The sequence below is a fragment of the Rhinopithecus roxellana genome, chromosome 3 (assembly GCF_007565055.1).
Source record: "Rhinopithecus roxellana isolate Shanxi Qingling chromosome 3, ASM756505v1, whole genome shotgun sequence".
NCBI classification, from domain to species: Eukaryota; Metazoa; Chordata; class Mammalia; order Primates; family Cercopithecidae; genus Rhinopithecus; species Rhinopithecus roxellana.
The window spans coordinates 112952449-112969810 of NC_044551.1; the positions used below are offsets into that span (position 1 = coordinate 112952449).

General features: G+C 37.7%; 1 protein-coding gene across 3 annotated transcripts in view; it reads right to left on the bottom strand.

Annotated features, from left to right (window-relative positions):
* The window catches only part of PPP2R2B (protein phosphatase 2 regulatory subunit Bbeta), a 295801-nt gene that overhangs the window by 264714 nt on the left and 13725 nt on the right, over window positions 1-17362 (bottom strand). The window contains exon 3 of one of the 3 annotated variants that reach the window (XM_030927531.1): window positions 8687-8771. The exons of the other annotated variants lie outside the window; for them this stretch is intronic. Coding sequence (XP_030783391.1) covers window positions 8687-8723 — 37 coding nt within the window. The 5' untranslated portion in view covers window positions 8724-8771. The remainder of the gene's footprint in view (window positions 1-8686; window positions 8772-17362) is intronic. 3 annotated transcript variants of the gene reach the window in all.

Sequence of the window (17362 nt, forward strand, 5' to 3'; positions counted from 1 at the left end):
TTACCCGTGTTACAATTGTCTACCAACTTACTGGCTCCCCCCACTAGACTGTATTTTCTTATTCTTTAGGGTTTGTTTTTTTTTTTTTTTAATCTTAATAGATTTTATTTTTTAAAATAGATTTAGATTGACAGAAAAATGCAACAGATAGTACAGAGAGCTCTTCTATACCTCTTGCAGAGTTTCTCCTATTGTGAATATCTTATGTTAGTGTGGTACATTTGTATAATTAATGAAGCAATACTGATATGTTATCATTAACCAAAGTCCATAGTTCATTCAGATTTGCTTAGTTTTCTAATGTCCTTTTTCTACTCTAGGATCCTACCCAGGAGGGTACATTACACTTAGTTGTCATGGCTCCTCAGGCTCCTTGAGGCTGTGGCAATTTCTCAGACTTACCTTACCTTTGATGATCTTGACAGTTTTGAGGAATAGCAGTGAGGTATACTGTAGGATACTCCTCCAGTGGAATTTGTTTGACATTTTTCTCATGATTGAAGACCACAGAGATAAAGTGCCATTTCCATCCTATCACATCAATCAAGGGTACCTACTATCAACATGCATTATGTTCATGTTGGCCTTGGTCACCTGGTTGAAGAAATGTTTGTCAGGTTTCTCCATTGTAAAGTTACTCCCCTCTCCTCCAAACTGTACTCTGTACTCTTAGAAAGAAGTCATGATGTACAGCCCCACCCTTAAGGCATAGGCAGCTATGCCAACTTGCTGTCTTCCTCAAGGGTATGTTATCGGAACAATTTATTTGGAGTTCTGCATGGGAGATTTTCTTCTTCTCTCCTATTTATTCAATCATTTACTTATACCAGTATGAATTCATGGATATTGATTTTATACTTTGGGATAGAATTCAATGCTATATTTTATTGCTCAGATTGTTCCACTTCGGCCATTAGGGGCTCTTCCAGTTGATTTCTGTGTCCTTTTGACATAGCTCCATCAATGCAGGCTTTTTTCCTTTTTTTTTTTTTTCAGTGCTTCTTTATGTTCTGGTTCCATAAGAGGCTCCAGACTCATATACTTCCTTTGCTAGTAGTAGCATCAGACATTTCTCCAAGAATTCCTGTTTCCTTTTATTAAATAATGGTTTTAGAAATCAAGATCTGGGTGCTAGTTGCTACTGGGATGCCATTTCTTTTAGGCCCTCTCAGCTGACACAGAAAGAAATATATGTGTGCATACAACCCTATGTATGTCTACATAAATATTTCTATATGTAGTCACTTGTGTATATATAAAGTTAAGCAGGGGTTCTTGTTGATGTCTCTAACTTTAATTCATTACCACATGTAGCATTCTAACATCCTCCTCTTGCTTATCTGTAAATTCCCACTCCACTAGTGAGAAACAACTGTAAGCTTCTTAAAGGCAGAATTAGTGCTTTAGTCACTGCTGTATCCCAAGTATAGTGCTTGGCACATATAATGTACATGTTGACTTACTGTTGAATTTACTCCATAATCTCAATTCTGGAAGGGACTACGGATAAATTTGCAAATGTTACAAAATATGGATTTCAAAGACTAAAATCACAACAATTTATTAGGGCAAACAGTACAAGAGGGTGCACTAACAAAGGTCTGATTTAAGTGCTTTTATTCAATCCAGTGAAGGGAAAATGACAGTAATACATCTAAGTCATGCAAAAAAGGATTCAGGCTTCCTTGAAAAGGATTCAAGTGGCATAAAATGGTTTGTTTCTCCACAGCAATTTACATTTATTAAAATAGATAATAGGCATAATCATTGTCAAAATAGAGCTTCTACCCTGTATAATGTCTTAATACATCCTCGAAGTTCCTGACAAACAGGCACAAAGCCATGGCAGATTAGACTCTCAGTGGAGGATCACTCCAATAGCACAGCAGAAAAACCAATCTCACACTTCTAGGAAGGAAAATAAGACCTGAGAACAGCCTTTGAAAGTGGAGGGTAAAGTACAAAGAGAAAGGTGCTAAAGTGATGCATCAGCTGGAAGTATAACTGGGCTCTAACGTGACACTCTGCATTAATGATGCTAATTTATGTCTGGGTAAGGTGTGTGCATGACATAGAGGAATTTGAAGAGGTCTGTATTATACCACGGAGGAGCTCATCTTGAATCTTTTTCCAGGATACATGCTTTATGCAGGGACTGCTTCACATGGGCATATATTATGTACATTTTGTGTCAGTGTCATGTGAATAAGTCACGTGTCTCTTTAAATCTATTCTAGACCCTTTCCAATCTCTTCTTTGCACTGCAGCCAGAATAGTATTTTTGAAAAGCAGACTTGGTCACTTTCCCCAATCTTCCCCACATTTAAACATTTTAATGGTTTCCTGTTACTCTTAAGATAAAAAGCAAAAACGGCTCATATATTTTTGCAAGACTCTGCAAGATGTGACTTCTGCCTAATGTCCACCCTGTGGGAACTTAAGCCACACTGGCCACCTTTCACCTTTTTGAACACACACAGTCTCTACTGCTACTATCATAAAGCCCTTGTACATGTAGTTCTCCCTGCCTGGGTCATCTTCCCATCCCCTCGTCAACATAGCTAACTTCTATTATGACTTCAGGATTTAGCAATTATTCTTTCACCAGGGAAGCCTTCTCTGTCTGGGTCCAATAATCCTCTTACTACACATTCTCAGAGTACCACTAACTCTTCCTTAAGAGTGCTTGTCACAGATGCAATTGTACATTTATCTTTATTATTCTTTATTAATACATTTTCCCAGAGGGCCTTGTCACTCCATATTCCTGGTACCTAACCCCATACCTGGCACACAATGAGTGCCCAATAAACATCTATCAGGTAAATGACTGAAACATGACCACGCAATCTATCCATACCACTGTAAAGACTTTCCAGAATATTAAAGTCCTCTTTGGATTCAGAAGAATATGTCATTTCACATAATAAATTTGATTGGTCACCCCAAGGATGAGTATAATAAATATCACTGCCAGGCTTTGGTAGTTTCCAAACAAACAGGAGGTCCTTTTTATCATATCAAAATATTACTCAGTATTACCTAGAAGTGGACATAAGAGGACATGAAGAAACAATCTCATGCAATAAAGGTTCACAATGGCGCCGATCATCTCCTAATTCTGTCCCTCAGAGATCTGTTTATCAAGTAATTTTGCTTTATTTCACAATATCCCAAATGCTACTACTGGCTTTCAAGCTCCCACCATTGGGCCTGGATTTCATTCAACATTCAACAAGTATATACTGAGCATATTTACTAGATTCCAAGCACTGTGTTAGAACCTGGGATACATACTAGTCAAGAGACAGGTGCTCCCCTTCAAGAAGAGAGGATAACCAACACACAAATGAGTAAATAAAATGACTGCTGATTGCTATTAGTGCTAACAAGGAAAGAGATCATGTTCCACGTGAGTTCCATGTTCCACTGCTGTATCCCTAGTGCTTGGCACATATAATGTACATGTTGACTTACTATTGAATTTACCCCATAATCTCAATTCTGGAAGGGACTACAGATAAATTTGCAAATGTTACAAAATATGGATTTCAAAGACTAAAATCACAACAATTTATTAGGGCAAACAGTACAAGAGGGTGCACTAACAAAGTTCTGATTTAAGTGCTTTTATTCAACCTAGTGAAGGGAAAATGACAGTAATACATCTAAGCCATGCAAAAAGGATTCAGGCTTCCTTGAAAAGGATTCAAGTGGCATAAAATGGTTTGTTTCTCCACAGCAATTTACATTTATTAAAATAGATAATAGGCATAATCATTGCTTCATCATGATTTTAAGTGATCCAAATGCCTCACTGGGATAACCTGCATCATTATTGCTTCGTGGTACTAGGTGGATCAGAGTCTTTTCTTTTTATTTGATGAAGGATTAAATAATTTTCTGTTTTAATGCCACGGTTTCCTTTAAGAATTGAAATATACTCACTTTCTCAAATTAAATAAGTGTAGGCAAAACACAAGGTATACTTTTTCTAAGGAGTCACCATAATCCCTCAAAATCTCTATTGTCAGCTTTGATGCACCCCAAAAGATCAAAGTGCCTTGCTCTCTAAGATGCATAGCTCAACAGAGCAGCTGTTTCATTTCAAGAGATTCTTCATTTTTTTTTAGTGATAAGCTTACAAGTAGTAGTTAGTGGTACAGGAAATCTTACAACACCTATGGAGAAGTTGTAAATTTTGCAGATGGGGTCAGTACTCTCTGGATAATCATTAAAAATCTTGAGGTCTAGGATAGTGTTTGGAGCATAATTTGATCTCAATTATGTGTTAAATGTTTGCTGAAGAAATGGCGATGCTTCAGAAAATTAGCTATTTGAAGCATGAGACCAGAGTGGAACTGAAAGAAAAAAATTAAAATTAAAGTGGTTCACTTTTCAAAAAGCAAAGCCACAGAGAAAGGGGACCAATAACAGCATCCTCTCCATTCCCTTTTGATTAAGGCTGCAGGCTTATGAAGGGACAGGAAGCTGGGAGAATCTCAAGATAAGAAAATGCAGTCCTCAAATGCCACAGCTCAAGAGGAATGCTCCAGCCTACTGTCTCCAATGGAGAAGAACAATCTGCAGATTGACAAAGCCCTCTGTTTACACTCCTGAACAAATAAACTAATTGTGCCTTTGTTTTTAACCTAACAAATCATAGCCTGACTACAGGTCATTAGTGACCATTAATATGTGAAACTGTTTGCATTTCACTAGTATATCTGAATAACAGTCTTGCCTTTCACACTAGCTCAGTCAAGTTTCCGAAAGGAAAGCCCTGTTATCAGGCCATGAGCAGAACTGAAATTAACAATTAGCCTCTGGACTTGAACTATGATGCAGAAGAATTCATTGTTTTGATTCATTGTGGTTCCACCTACTGTAGAACCAGTCTTTGCCTTTGTAGTGGAGACATGTTCTTTGTGCCAAAAGATTGTGTGACCACCTCTCTCCAAACATTCTCAACAATTCCCAAACTGCTAATGTGTTGGCCAGCAACATGGACCTGCTTACGGGACAACTGTACAGACGGTCCTAAGTTCACAATACAATGGCTGATTAGAGTCCAGATAAATGCAGGGAGCACACTGGGAATTATCAGAAACATAGAAGTGACAGGAAAAAGGTCTATTTGGCAAAAAAGTGGAGGCAGAGTAGAGGGTATGTATACCTGAATGAACCTGGTAATCTAGAATTTTTTAAAGTGCAATTGGAGCTTTGGATTATCCACATTAAGAGGCAAGAGTCTTCAAAGGAATTAGATAATTGCCAAGCCTCCATTTCATTTTTTATTGCTGAGCAGTCACAGAGGGGCATGGAGTGATTAACAGAGATTAAAGATCTCAGGAATGTTTGAGAACTTTCTAACATAGCAGTTGCCATTTAGGAGCAAACCCATGGTCCATCTTATCTAATGTTTTGTTGCTTCAAAAAATGTCCCCTAGGAATTGCCACTTTTGACTACTATTGTGTTGAGGCCATAGAATTAGAGGCATTGCTAACAAATCAAGAAATGGCAGCCCACATATTGCTGCAATCATTTTTACTTTTTATTCTGGACTAGCTACCAACCACGTGATTCATGCCCCAGTTTAAAATGCGTAATGATAGTATAGAGTTCCATGTAGTTTAAAAAGTCCTTTCAATCCATTATTCTGCTCATCTTTTATCAGCTTATGAAAGTTAGATTATGAATAGTATAATAATAGTGCAAAACACAGGTTCTAAGTTAAACTTGTCTGTTTTCAAATCCTGGCTTTTCTACTGCTAATAAGGTGACTTTGAGCAAGTTTCTTAACCTTTCTGAGCCTCTCTTTGCTTATCTGTGAAACAGATAATAATGGTGCCTACCTCAAAAGGTGATTTCAAAACCCTAATTAGGTAACTAATGCATGGAAAGGGCTTAGTACACTACATGGCACATAATTAGTGCTCAATAAATATTAACTGCTATCATTTTTTTTCCACCAGCAGCAGTATCCACTGTGGCCACCATCTCCATCTCCCACAGAATGATAAAGAAAATAAAATAAGACAGACTTTTCCCTAAAGTCACCCAATTACTAAACAACTGAGGTGGGACTAACCATCGTCTTGACTACCATTCTCCCTGCTTGGAATACTTTTCATTCTTCTTCCCTCCTCCTCAGCCTTCAGGTCTCAGTTTAGCCATCTGCTTCCTCATGAGCCCTTCTTATGTCATTTCACAGTCCCTTGTGCTTCCTTCATCAGAGAACCTCTCATTCTGCATTACAATTGCCTGTTGTCCTGCATGTGTCCCCTACTAAACCACAAGTTCTTTAACAGTAGAGACCAGGTCTATATACTAAACCTTTGCATCCCCAGTGCCGAGTTCAGCATCAGACACATAGTAAGTGCACAATAAATACTTAATAAGTAAAAGGACAGATGCCAGACTCTTTATTACCAATCTGCTGACACACATTAAATTATTATTTTGCACTGGAACGGATTTTAGAAAATCAGAGAGAGCCCTACACGGCTTCATGTCTTATACTGCTCTTAAATAATCACTATCTCATGTCAAAATTCAAGGCAATTTTTAAAATACATAATATGTTACATATTTATGGGGTACACGTGATATTTTATTACATGCATAGAATGTATAATGATCAAGTTATAGTATTTGGGTTATCGATCACCTTGAGAATTTATTATTTCTATGTGTTGGAAACATTTCAAATTCTCTCTTCTAGCTTCTTTGAAATATGCAATACATTGTTGCTAACTGCAGTCATGTACTCTATCAAACATTAGAATTTATACCTTTTATCCAACCGTGTATTTGTACATATTGACCAACCTCTTTTCATCAAGGCTATCTCAGATTCTAATAGATTCAATTTCTGAAGAAAGTAACTAAACTTGTGAAAATGACACCTTGAAGTGACTCTTAACGTTCTATTAAAACACAGACATGTGTGTATACACACACACTCACCTTGTACCTCACACTTATCACTAAGCTGTGCATATGTTTATATAGTCACCAACCCTCAAAATTTGGAGAAGGGCACTATCTTTGTACTTTGAAGGGATTTTTCAGAAACATTTGGACTTGATGAGGCACAGTGAAAAGCAGATATTTATCCTGGCTATTCTTCACCATAAACTCTTAAAATTCGGAATCTGAACTGTCTCTCACAGTTTTTATGTTTTTAGAAATTTTGAGTCTGATATAACACAAGTCATAAAATTTGACCAAATAACAAACTACTTTTTTCTCCCTCCATCTTGGAGGAAGAATAAGGGGCATAAAAGTTGGAAGCTCCAGGGAAATCTACACAAAGCTATTCAGTTTCATCTCATTAAAGCAACATCATCAAGGGCAAACCAAATAAAACTCAAACCCCCACCCAATCAATATTATATTAAAATGCACTGAAAGTGTTACTTAGTTGGTAGGAATGAAAAAAAAATCATACATTGAAATTACAACAGATATAAGCCTTTTATTCAACTGAACCAGACAGCAAAAGGTAATTTTTCAATAGCAAGGGAAGAGCTGAACTCTACCTCACATCACCAACATTATTTAAAAACAAACCCTGCTCTTTTATTATTTTATATAAAAACACATTAAGAAATATCACCTGCATGGAGTCTGTACAAATGTATAATGCTAACATTGCATAGTTCCCTTAGGACACAAATGCCTCACACATCTTTATCCGTAGTCTGATGGAGAATATTCACAAACATATATGCATACACATACACAATATACATACACATACACACATACCTGCTTTTTGTTTTCTTCCCTTTTTGATCTGTGACCACCTTTTAAATTTCATTAGCTCTGATAAAATATTTATCTAGAGCCTTTTTCCCCCTTCGTTCCTTTTATTAAAGGGAGCTCTTCTCTTCTAAATGTTATACTCTTTGATCTGTCTCAGGGTTCATACAAACTCTGTTACAAACTCCACCTCTAAAGAGAATCTCTGATGATTCTTTTTCTTAAATCAAAATACAGTTCTTTTGTATTAAATTTTATTTTCCATTACCACAAAATATAGCCAAATGTGGAGGCTGTAAAGCTAAAGCCTCACCACACACTGTATCGAGAAATGAATAAAAAAGCCTAGCAGAAGCCTCCGTGCTACTTCGTCCAAATCAAGTGTAACTACTTAGGAGTTAATAATGAAAGGACTTTAGAATATTTGATACAGGTGAGAAGTTGTTTTTCCTACACAGTGATTTCTAGATCTATTTTCTCATTGGAAATTACCCGTTCAGTGATACTTTTATTTTTCGTTATATTCAAAGTAAGATGCCCATATTGTCTTTCTTTGCCTCTTGACCCCAAAAGCTCTTTTTCTTTGTTTGAGCAGTTAATATATTTACCTTGTTCTCTAGTTTATTCGACAAACCTAACATCAATAAAGCAGGCTCTATTCTTGTTTAGCCAACACTCTCTCTCCTGGTAATTTTATAACCAGTTATAATGTATCATCCCCATGTACATTTGGTCAAAATATGCTCTTGTTCTTAAAACAATAAATCAAATTATGCTTCCTATGTACAATAACTATTTTAAAAATGTAAATTAACTTATTTGTGTCCCATGGAACAACTTTTAAGCGATTGGAACTATTTAACACTTCTATACTGCTACTTTATCAAGAAGAGTAGGTATAAATAATAATACGAATACCTTTATTTCCATAGGTGTTTTCATCTGGATAATTCATGCTTCATTATTGTGCCACTATTCTCTGTCTTGGGTTCTCCCTTGGCTCCTATGACAAACATGGGGTTCAGATCCAGACTCCAGGAGGTAGCGATGCTTCAACTTTTGGTAACATACAGGTGCATTTACACACTCTCCACATACCCCCTACCATCTCTTTGGGAGAGTTTGCTCCTGGCCTGTCAAAATCCAGGCTAACAAGGTAACACAATCAACACTGTAAAAGCTCCCTTGCCTCAGCCCCATCGACCTGAAATGAACTGTCTTCTCACTTGAGAAGACAGACCTAGAGCCATGGGTCTCAAAGTGTTGCTCGTGATCATCATCAGCAACAGTAGGATTACCTGGGAAACTGAAAAAAATCAAACTCACAGGCCTACAGACCTATTCTAAGCTTGACGGGGTGGAGCCTGGAAGTGTGTCTTTAACAAACACGTCAGGTGGTTCTAATGCACGTTAAAGTTTGAAAACAGCTGCTGTATGGCATCTAGGGAGTTTTGAAGAGGCTGTAGTGGTTAGGAGGGCTGGCTTCATATAGCCAAAGCGGGGTCCTGTGGACAGGATACTCAGCGTTTTGGGTAAGGTTTTAGGGTGCAGGGCTAGGAGCAGTGGGTGAAAGAGAGAATGCTCTGGTGCAGAACAACTTTTATGCAATAGGAACTATTCAGGAGCAGGAGCAAGTCACCTCACTCATTAGAAATGGCCCCCTTTCTCTGCAAGAGTTCAGAAGTTAAGAGGTTATACCCTATGAGAAGCTATGAACAAGGTAATATAAGAAGAAATATTCAAAATAAACATGTAAGATTAAAAAAAAAAAGGCCTTAATGGAAAGCTTCAACATACCACTAATATAGAAAAAAAGGATCATAATTAATCCATTATTGTTAATTTTTTAGTATCTTAAAGTTATTATCCTTAAATATCCTGATGGTGCATGGAGCAGATAATGAATTTTATTTTCCTCAATGCTTCATTTCATATTCAGAAAAAGGCAGCAGTTTGTTTAGATTGACACAAGAATCCAACCTAACAGATTATGTTTGTTATTTAAAGGAGATCAAATCACCACCAGCCAGTACTGATACTGGATCAAAGATTAAGGTTAGTGTATTAACTTATATGTCCTCTGTTTTGTTATCAAAACAACTGTCTTCCAACAGTAATATCTTAAGGCATATACATAAGTGTACTAATATTAATGAAAATACAGCCTAATATTATTTAGCAATTACTACCTACTATGTTCCTGGGACTGTCCTGAGCACATTACAGGCACTGTTACTTTTAATACTTACAATAGCCTTATGAGGTTAAGTGCTGTTATCTTCAATTCACAGATGAGGCACCTGAGCTTAGAGAGGTTAAAAAACTTGCCCTAGAACTAGTAAGTGATGGGGCCAGGATACAAACCGAGTCATCTCCAGAGTCTGTTTTCTTGACTACTTTTTTTCACATTATTCTAAACTCTAGGGTTGGGAGCATAAAAGTGCATATGGTCCATTGCAAATAATGCTTATGACCACTTAAGTCATCTAAAACTACTAAAAACAACCAACTACTCATTGAATGCTTAATCTGTGTCAGGGACTGAACTAGCCATATACAAGTATTATCTCACTTAATCCTCACAACAACCATGGAAGGTAGTTACTACTATTGTCTTAACTTTACATAGGGTTAACTGCAGTAAGAGGATTTAAGTAATGAGCCCATCTTTTTATCAAAGATTTCACTGCTTACATAATAAAATGGAAATGAGGCAAAAAATACACATAATACTCAGTAAATGTTGCTTTTCTGTCCTTATGTTAGTTTCTGGGGATCAGAATCGTGTTGGTGATGATCAATCCATTGTTTTTCTTACCTATTTTCTTGCTGATTCCAAATGGTAGATATCTGTGAGTTAGATATTTGGGTGCAATATACAGCCATGACATAGAACTAAATCCATTGGCTTTTCTATGTCTTTATTATCACCAAACCCTAGCGCTTTAAGGCTTGCACCACTGTCCAGTAATGTGGTTCCAGAGACTCTTCCACTTGGCAAGAGTAACAATGAGTGACTTTAGGAATGAGACACAACCCTGCCTAAGCCCCAAAATCAAAGGTGTAAGGCACACCAAGCTGTTCCACCCAAAGAAATTTGTGCTAAAAATGTTAGTGGTCAATGCCTTACAGAGAGTCAGCAAGCAGATGCACTTTTTTCCAAGACTGTAAGATTTCATCTAGTTAGGAGTTTATTGATTTATCTCATATTCTGATATCCCAGAAAGAGCTAGGTTTTATGAATCAGTCTCTAAACCTCAGTCTTTTCTCCACCATAAACTAGGCATGTGATCATAGGCAAGTTGATTAACTCCACTGGATCTCAGTTTTCTCACTGAGAAAATGAGAAGAAAGGAAATTTACTCTTTATGTTTGCTGTGCAGAGTAAACAAGAGCTGTGAAAATACTTTGCAGAAACACAAACCCCTCCACAAGTACAAGATGGCATTACTACTTTATATAACTCCTTCCTTGCCTAATATTTAGCTGCTAATGTATCAACCTGTTTGGTGAAGTTGGTTTACTGATGAACTAATTTAAAAGCCAGAGGAAGGGGGAATTCTTTAGAGTTGAAAACTATCAGCAGTGCCAAAGACAACTGAACTATTTGATCAGTTGTTTTGATGGTTAAGAGAGAGTAAAATATTACCTGGGTAACCAAATAATCTGCATGTTGCAAACCCCTGTGACATGCAACTTATCTAACAATCCTGCACATGTACTTCTAAACCTAAAATAAAAGTTTTATAAAAAGAAGGAGTCAAGAGCCAGTAAACTTGGCAAACCCCTCAGATAAGTTCATGTTGGTATGAAATAGCCTGAGAAACCTTTCTGTGAAAGCAACAAGGAATATCACCAAACCACCATGTAAATGAACAGGATATAAATAGCAGCTCAACAACATGGGCTCAATGTACCAAAGATGCCTTTGGGTTTCTATTCAAATTTCAAGGTGCCAAGTCTCTTGCTTATCTACATTAGAGAGTAGAACGTGGCCTATCTGTAGATTAAAACATCAGGGAAAGGAGGTAGTATGAAAGACAGTTTTGTGTAAGGAAAAAAGAGAAATTCTATCTGAAGTTTACCTTGGAGAGATGAAGAAAATATGGCATTTAGCACTATTAAGTATTTTTACATCTTACTGGAGAGATTCAACCAAAAGATATAAGAGCAAAGACACAACAATCAGGAAAACAACTTTTTTTTTCTAGTGATTTTACCTTTATCTTGGACTATGGTTTCCTCTCAAGGTATCTGGCAGATTAAAATTGCTTTGTGGTGTGACACCACCATTCTGCTTTTCCTTTTATAGCTCTCATCTTGAAATGTTTTATAGGTCCACACAAACAGGTAAAACAAAAGCAGTCATCCTATTTTAAGTATACATTCTCCCTGGGCCTATCAAATTTAGAAAAACATATTCACTCTTTCAAGTTGCTAGTTGTGGCTTGAACTGATTGATTAATCACTCAAACTCTGGCTCTAAACCATCTTACCCACGTTCCCTTTTCAGTATACCAAAAACAGAGGTCATGAGGTTGCTTAGATCATGAAACCAAGGAAGGAAACCAAGCCTTTGACACAGAAAACACACCACACTTTCTAAAGCCAAGACCGTCTCATGAGTGGATGGTAGTATTCTCCCATGTTTCTCTGGCAAAATGTTCCCATACTCTGTCACTAACAGCCTCATTGCAATACACTACACTTGCCCAGCTGCCCCATGCGCAGACCTCTCCAGTAGGTCTGATAGTCACTAATCCACTGATTAAACATTTTAAAACTGGCTTTGGCAAAACATGCCAGAAATTCCTTCAGGGTAATTAAAACCACCCTCTGTGTCAATAAACACAGACTGAAATCTTTCGTGTGCAGAGGGGCTGGCTCTGACCCACTGGCTCTAGGACATTTTTTCTTAGATGGGTTTTCCATCATTGCAATTGATTTTCACTGACTCATCCAGACCATCGCTTAGTCCTCCTTATAAAATGATTGACTGAAGTAAGAGATATCGTCTTACCTTTCTTGTTCCAGCCAAGACGTAAGGACCAAAGGGGCTATAAACCTAAGGGTCAGGCTCATTGCCAAAGCCCTTTCACCCAGATCTCCAGGTGAGAGACCTTAAAAAGGATTCTTACTATAGAATCTGACAGTCAGTGTTCACTTATCACTCCTCTTCCAGCATTCAAACCGATTTTTTTTTTTTTTTTTTTTTTTTTGAGACAGAGTCTCGCTCTGTCGCCCAGGCTGGAGTGCAGTGGCTCGATCTCGGCTCACTGCTGCCTCCACCTCCCGGGTTCACGCCATTCTCCTGCCTCAGCCTCCCAAGTAGCTGGGACTACAGGCGCCCGCCACCACGCCTGGCTAATTTTTTATATTTTTAGTAGAGAAGGGGTTTCACCGTGTTAGCCAGGATAGTCCCCATCTCCTGACCTCGTGATTCACCCACCTCGGCCTCCCAAAGTGCTGGGATTACAGGTGTGAGCCACTGCACCTGGCCGTCAAACTGATTTTTATTTGAGGAATTATTAATGTGTCTTCAAAGTAAAAGGAAGAATTCAGGTGAATATTCACTACATTGAATCCCAGAGACTAGTCACATAGTAGACACTCCATGAATTGCTTCTCACCACAATGGCAGCCTTATTGTTTTTATTACATAAACAATGTATATATTTATTTAAAACTGTCATACATTATAGAAAATATAAAAACAGTAGAAGTTACTTAAAATTTCATCAGCCTGAGCTATCAATACATTTTTGTAGCCATTTTTCCATGTAATTCTTTATCTATGCAAATAAAATTTTATATAACAGAAATCATACTTTACACACCATTTTTATCATGGATGAAGCTACCTTTGACTTTCTTCAAAATACGGCGTTTCTTCTTTTTTTTTGGTTTGCTGCTTTCATCCCCCTCATAGCCAATATTAATAAACTTTCACACAATTTTTCTTATTGATATTAGCATGTAATATGAATGAAGATTCATTTGCTCAGTAAATACCTGCTGAATGGTTAAATAATGAAAGGACACACACATACATAAGTGAATGAAAGAACAAATCATCAATTATGATCTTAATTAGCCAGTACAGTTTCTAAGTGATTGCAGAAATCCAAGATCACATCTTTTGACATCTCTCCGGCATCTTTTTTTTTTTTTTTTTTTTTTTTTTTTTGAGACAGAGTCTCACTCTGTCGCCCGGCCTGGAGTGCAGTGGCCGATCTCAGCTCACTGCAAGCTCCGCCTCCCGGGTTTACGCCATTCTCCTGCCTCAGCCTCCTGAGTAGCTGGGACTACAGGCGCCCGCCACCTCGCCCGGCTAGTTTTTCGTATTTTTTAGTAGAGACGGGGTTTCACCGTGTTGGCCAGGATGGTCTCGATCTCCTGACCTCGTGATCCGCCCGTGTCGGCCTCCCAAAGTGCTGGGATTACAGGCTTGAGCCACCGCGCCCGGCCCTCCCCTGCATCTTTAAACTTTAGCTGGGGTAGGAGGACCTGGCTTTACCTGGTTCGGAGAGACCTGCAAGTCTAAACTCCCAAGAAAAGAATATGTAACTGGCTGCTGTCCTAATGCTATTAATCTACTTTCAAATTGAAATCAAATTCAAAAACCATTTACTAAGCACTTGTGTGCCAAGAACCGCACTGTCCTTTGTACGGTAAACTAGAGGGAAAGATGTGGTCACTGTCTTCCTGGAGTGTATGTCTTGTTGGGGAGATGATGTGCAGGATCTATGTCTTTAGGTCTAGGTATCTGAACTTGGACCTCAGTTGCCACATTCGTGAAATGGGGAAAATATCTATATGCTCATAGGATCGCTGTGGTGATCAAAGAACTTGAGGAATTCAGGAAAAACTTCACAGGAAAATGTGGACTGGAGGCAGGCCTTGTAGGTACCAGGGAAGGGGAAACAGCACACAGAGAGGCAGGGAAGCAGGAATGACCTGGAGTAGTCAGGGCCCAGCACAAGCCAATCTCAATGCTTTGAAGATCAGTTAGGAGAGATTTAGAAGATGCGAGGAGGACAGGCAGGAAACATGAAGGTTTATAAGCACAGGAGAAAACTGTGAACAGACTAATCTTAAAGGGTCAAAGAAAGGAAATTTTTTTTTTTTTTTTTTTGCCTTTTCAGCATTTGCCAACGTCTACATCAAGGCCATTCATGTGAGTGACTCAAAAGCGACCTGCTTGTCAAGTAATTGGAAAAATAAAAAGAAAATTAAAAAAAAAAAAAAAAACCTGGCTTGCACAGTGGGCTCAAATCCAAGTTTCTAAGACTTATAGGAAAAATTCTGATCAGAAAATTTCCATCTCCAATTGTGCTGAGGAAGCTTAAGGACTGAGTAAGCATGTTGGCAGCTGAAGTACAATACGATAATCAGACTGCTTTTGCTTTTTTTTTTTTTTCCTTTTTTCCACAGTGCACAGAGATTTTCAGGTCCTGGTGGGTGCTTAGCAAGTTTTTGATCTCTGACCCCACGAGGGGTCAGAGAACCTATAGAAAAATATATCTTGTTCACAAATGGAACTGCACCCAAAATTTCCCTCTGTATCGTATTAAGTGACCAGAGGGCCCTGACTTCTAAAACATAGTATGTCAGTTTCACCCAGGCTAATCCTACAGAATGGGAAAAGGGATTAGAAATTAGTCATTGCAGGAGATGTCAGCTGGAAGCACTAAACTGTCCTAATCTCTTCTGATAGTTCAGGGTTCTAGGGAAGCTCTTCTCTGCTTGTCATATCTTCTCCTTTTAAACTAGCACCATTAATGAATTCCAGGAATCATGTCCCTACGGATCTGTGCTACTCTAATTAATCCCACCTACACTTGGCTCCAAGACAGAAGAGGAAGAGGATGAAAAGTAGATTTTAATATTGCACCCCCAAATCTCCACTGAAACTTGGAGTTTCTAGAAGATGCTTTAACACTTTTAGTCCTCTGAGAAGGCAACTGGGTCACCTACTAACCACCACAAATATTTATCCATTAAACTGCCCAATCATCCATCCATCCGTCCATCCTTTAAATTTTATGTGCTTACCCTGTGTGTAATTTTTAAAATATTGTATAAACTTTTTTAAATTAAAGAATGCCTCAAAGAGCTTAATTTTTTTTTCAATACCCCAAGACACTTCAGAGAGGAACAATGTTCTAAATAAATACTCAGGCCAAATGAATTGAGATTTCAAACTGACTCCCAACTGTAATCCCCAAAGACTGCTGAAATGCAGACAGCCAATATACTTTGACTAAAAGTCACTCACTGAAAATATGGATAGAACAAAAGTGGAAAAGGATCATAGCAATTACAAAGCTATTCCTTGGGACAGAGATTTCAGAAGGGCATATTTATTCCTATCATCTAGAAACATAATCGTTCATACCATTTAATCCAGTAATCCTGCCTTTAGAAACTTGTTCTAAAAAATAACCAAAGACATGACTTAGAGTCATGCTATTATTTATCTATTTCACAATTATTACAGCAATATTGGAAATAATCTAAACTTCCATCATTAGGTGGCTGGTAAAATTATGGTTCAACTATAGAATGTTAACTACAGTGGTAACTTATAAGATCTGCACTTTTCATTTAGATTAAATGATAGTGCCAGTTTTGGGAGAAGACTAGAGATGTCTGGAAGTCTCAAGTCAATGATAGTTAAAGTCTAATTTTTCTCAGATTTGCCTGGGTTCAAATTGCATTCAACCACACATAGTATTAACCAAAAAAAAAAAAAGTTAGCACAGTTTTCAGAAATGTCAAATTTGCACCCCATGAGAGACTAGCTCATTAAACAACCATCCTGGTTGTCATACTGGGGCAATCATTCTTTGAAGTTACCTACTCACCAGTTTGAAGAAAATTAACATTTCTGGGTCACCAGGTTCCATATACTCATCTACAAATGATGCCCTGGAACCATGAAAGTAATTTTATTTAACATAGGTGGGCAACTGAATCCCAGGGAACAAACTACTCACCCATGTGCTTAATGGCAGAGGCTGAGAACTGAGCCTGCCACTCCTCTCAGAAAGGGTCCAAGTACCTGGAGCTTTGGGGGGTAGAAGGGCAATGGGATCAAATTAAAATTCAATGGCTGTATCTTTATGAATTTTTTTCTGATCTTCACCCCACGTAACTTCCCTAGGATAAACTTAAGCACCTTGAAAATTTGTGACAATGTGAGGTGGAAGCAAAATATGCATAGAACAAAAGTAGAAAACGCCTATAGTAATTACAAAGGTATTCCTTGGGATAGCCATTTTAGAAGATAATTTATTCCTATCATCTAGAAACATAATTGTTTATACCATTTAACCCAGTAAGCTACTTTTAGAAATTTGTTCTAAAACATAACCAAAGACATGGTTTTGACTCTATAACATAACCAGATATATTATTTACATATTTCAGAATTATTATAGCAAATATTGAAAATAATCTAAACTTTCATTATTAGGTGACTGGCAAAATTGTGGTTCAACTATAGAATATTATAGAAAATGCTAACAGTTTGCATTTGGGGCAAAAGCAAACAAATAAACCCTATATAGGATGCTGTTTTGCATATAATTC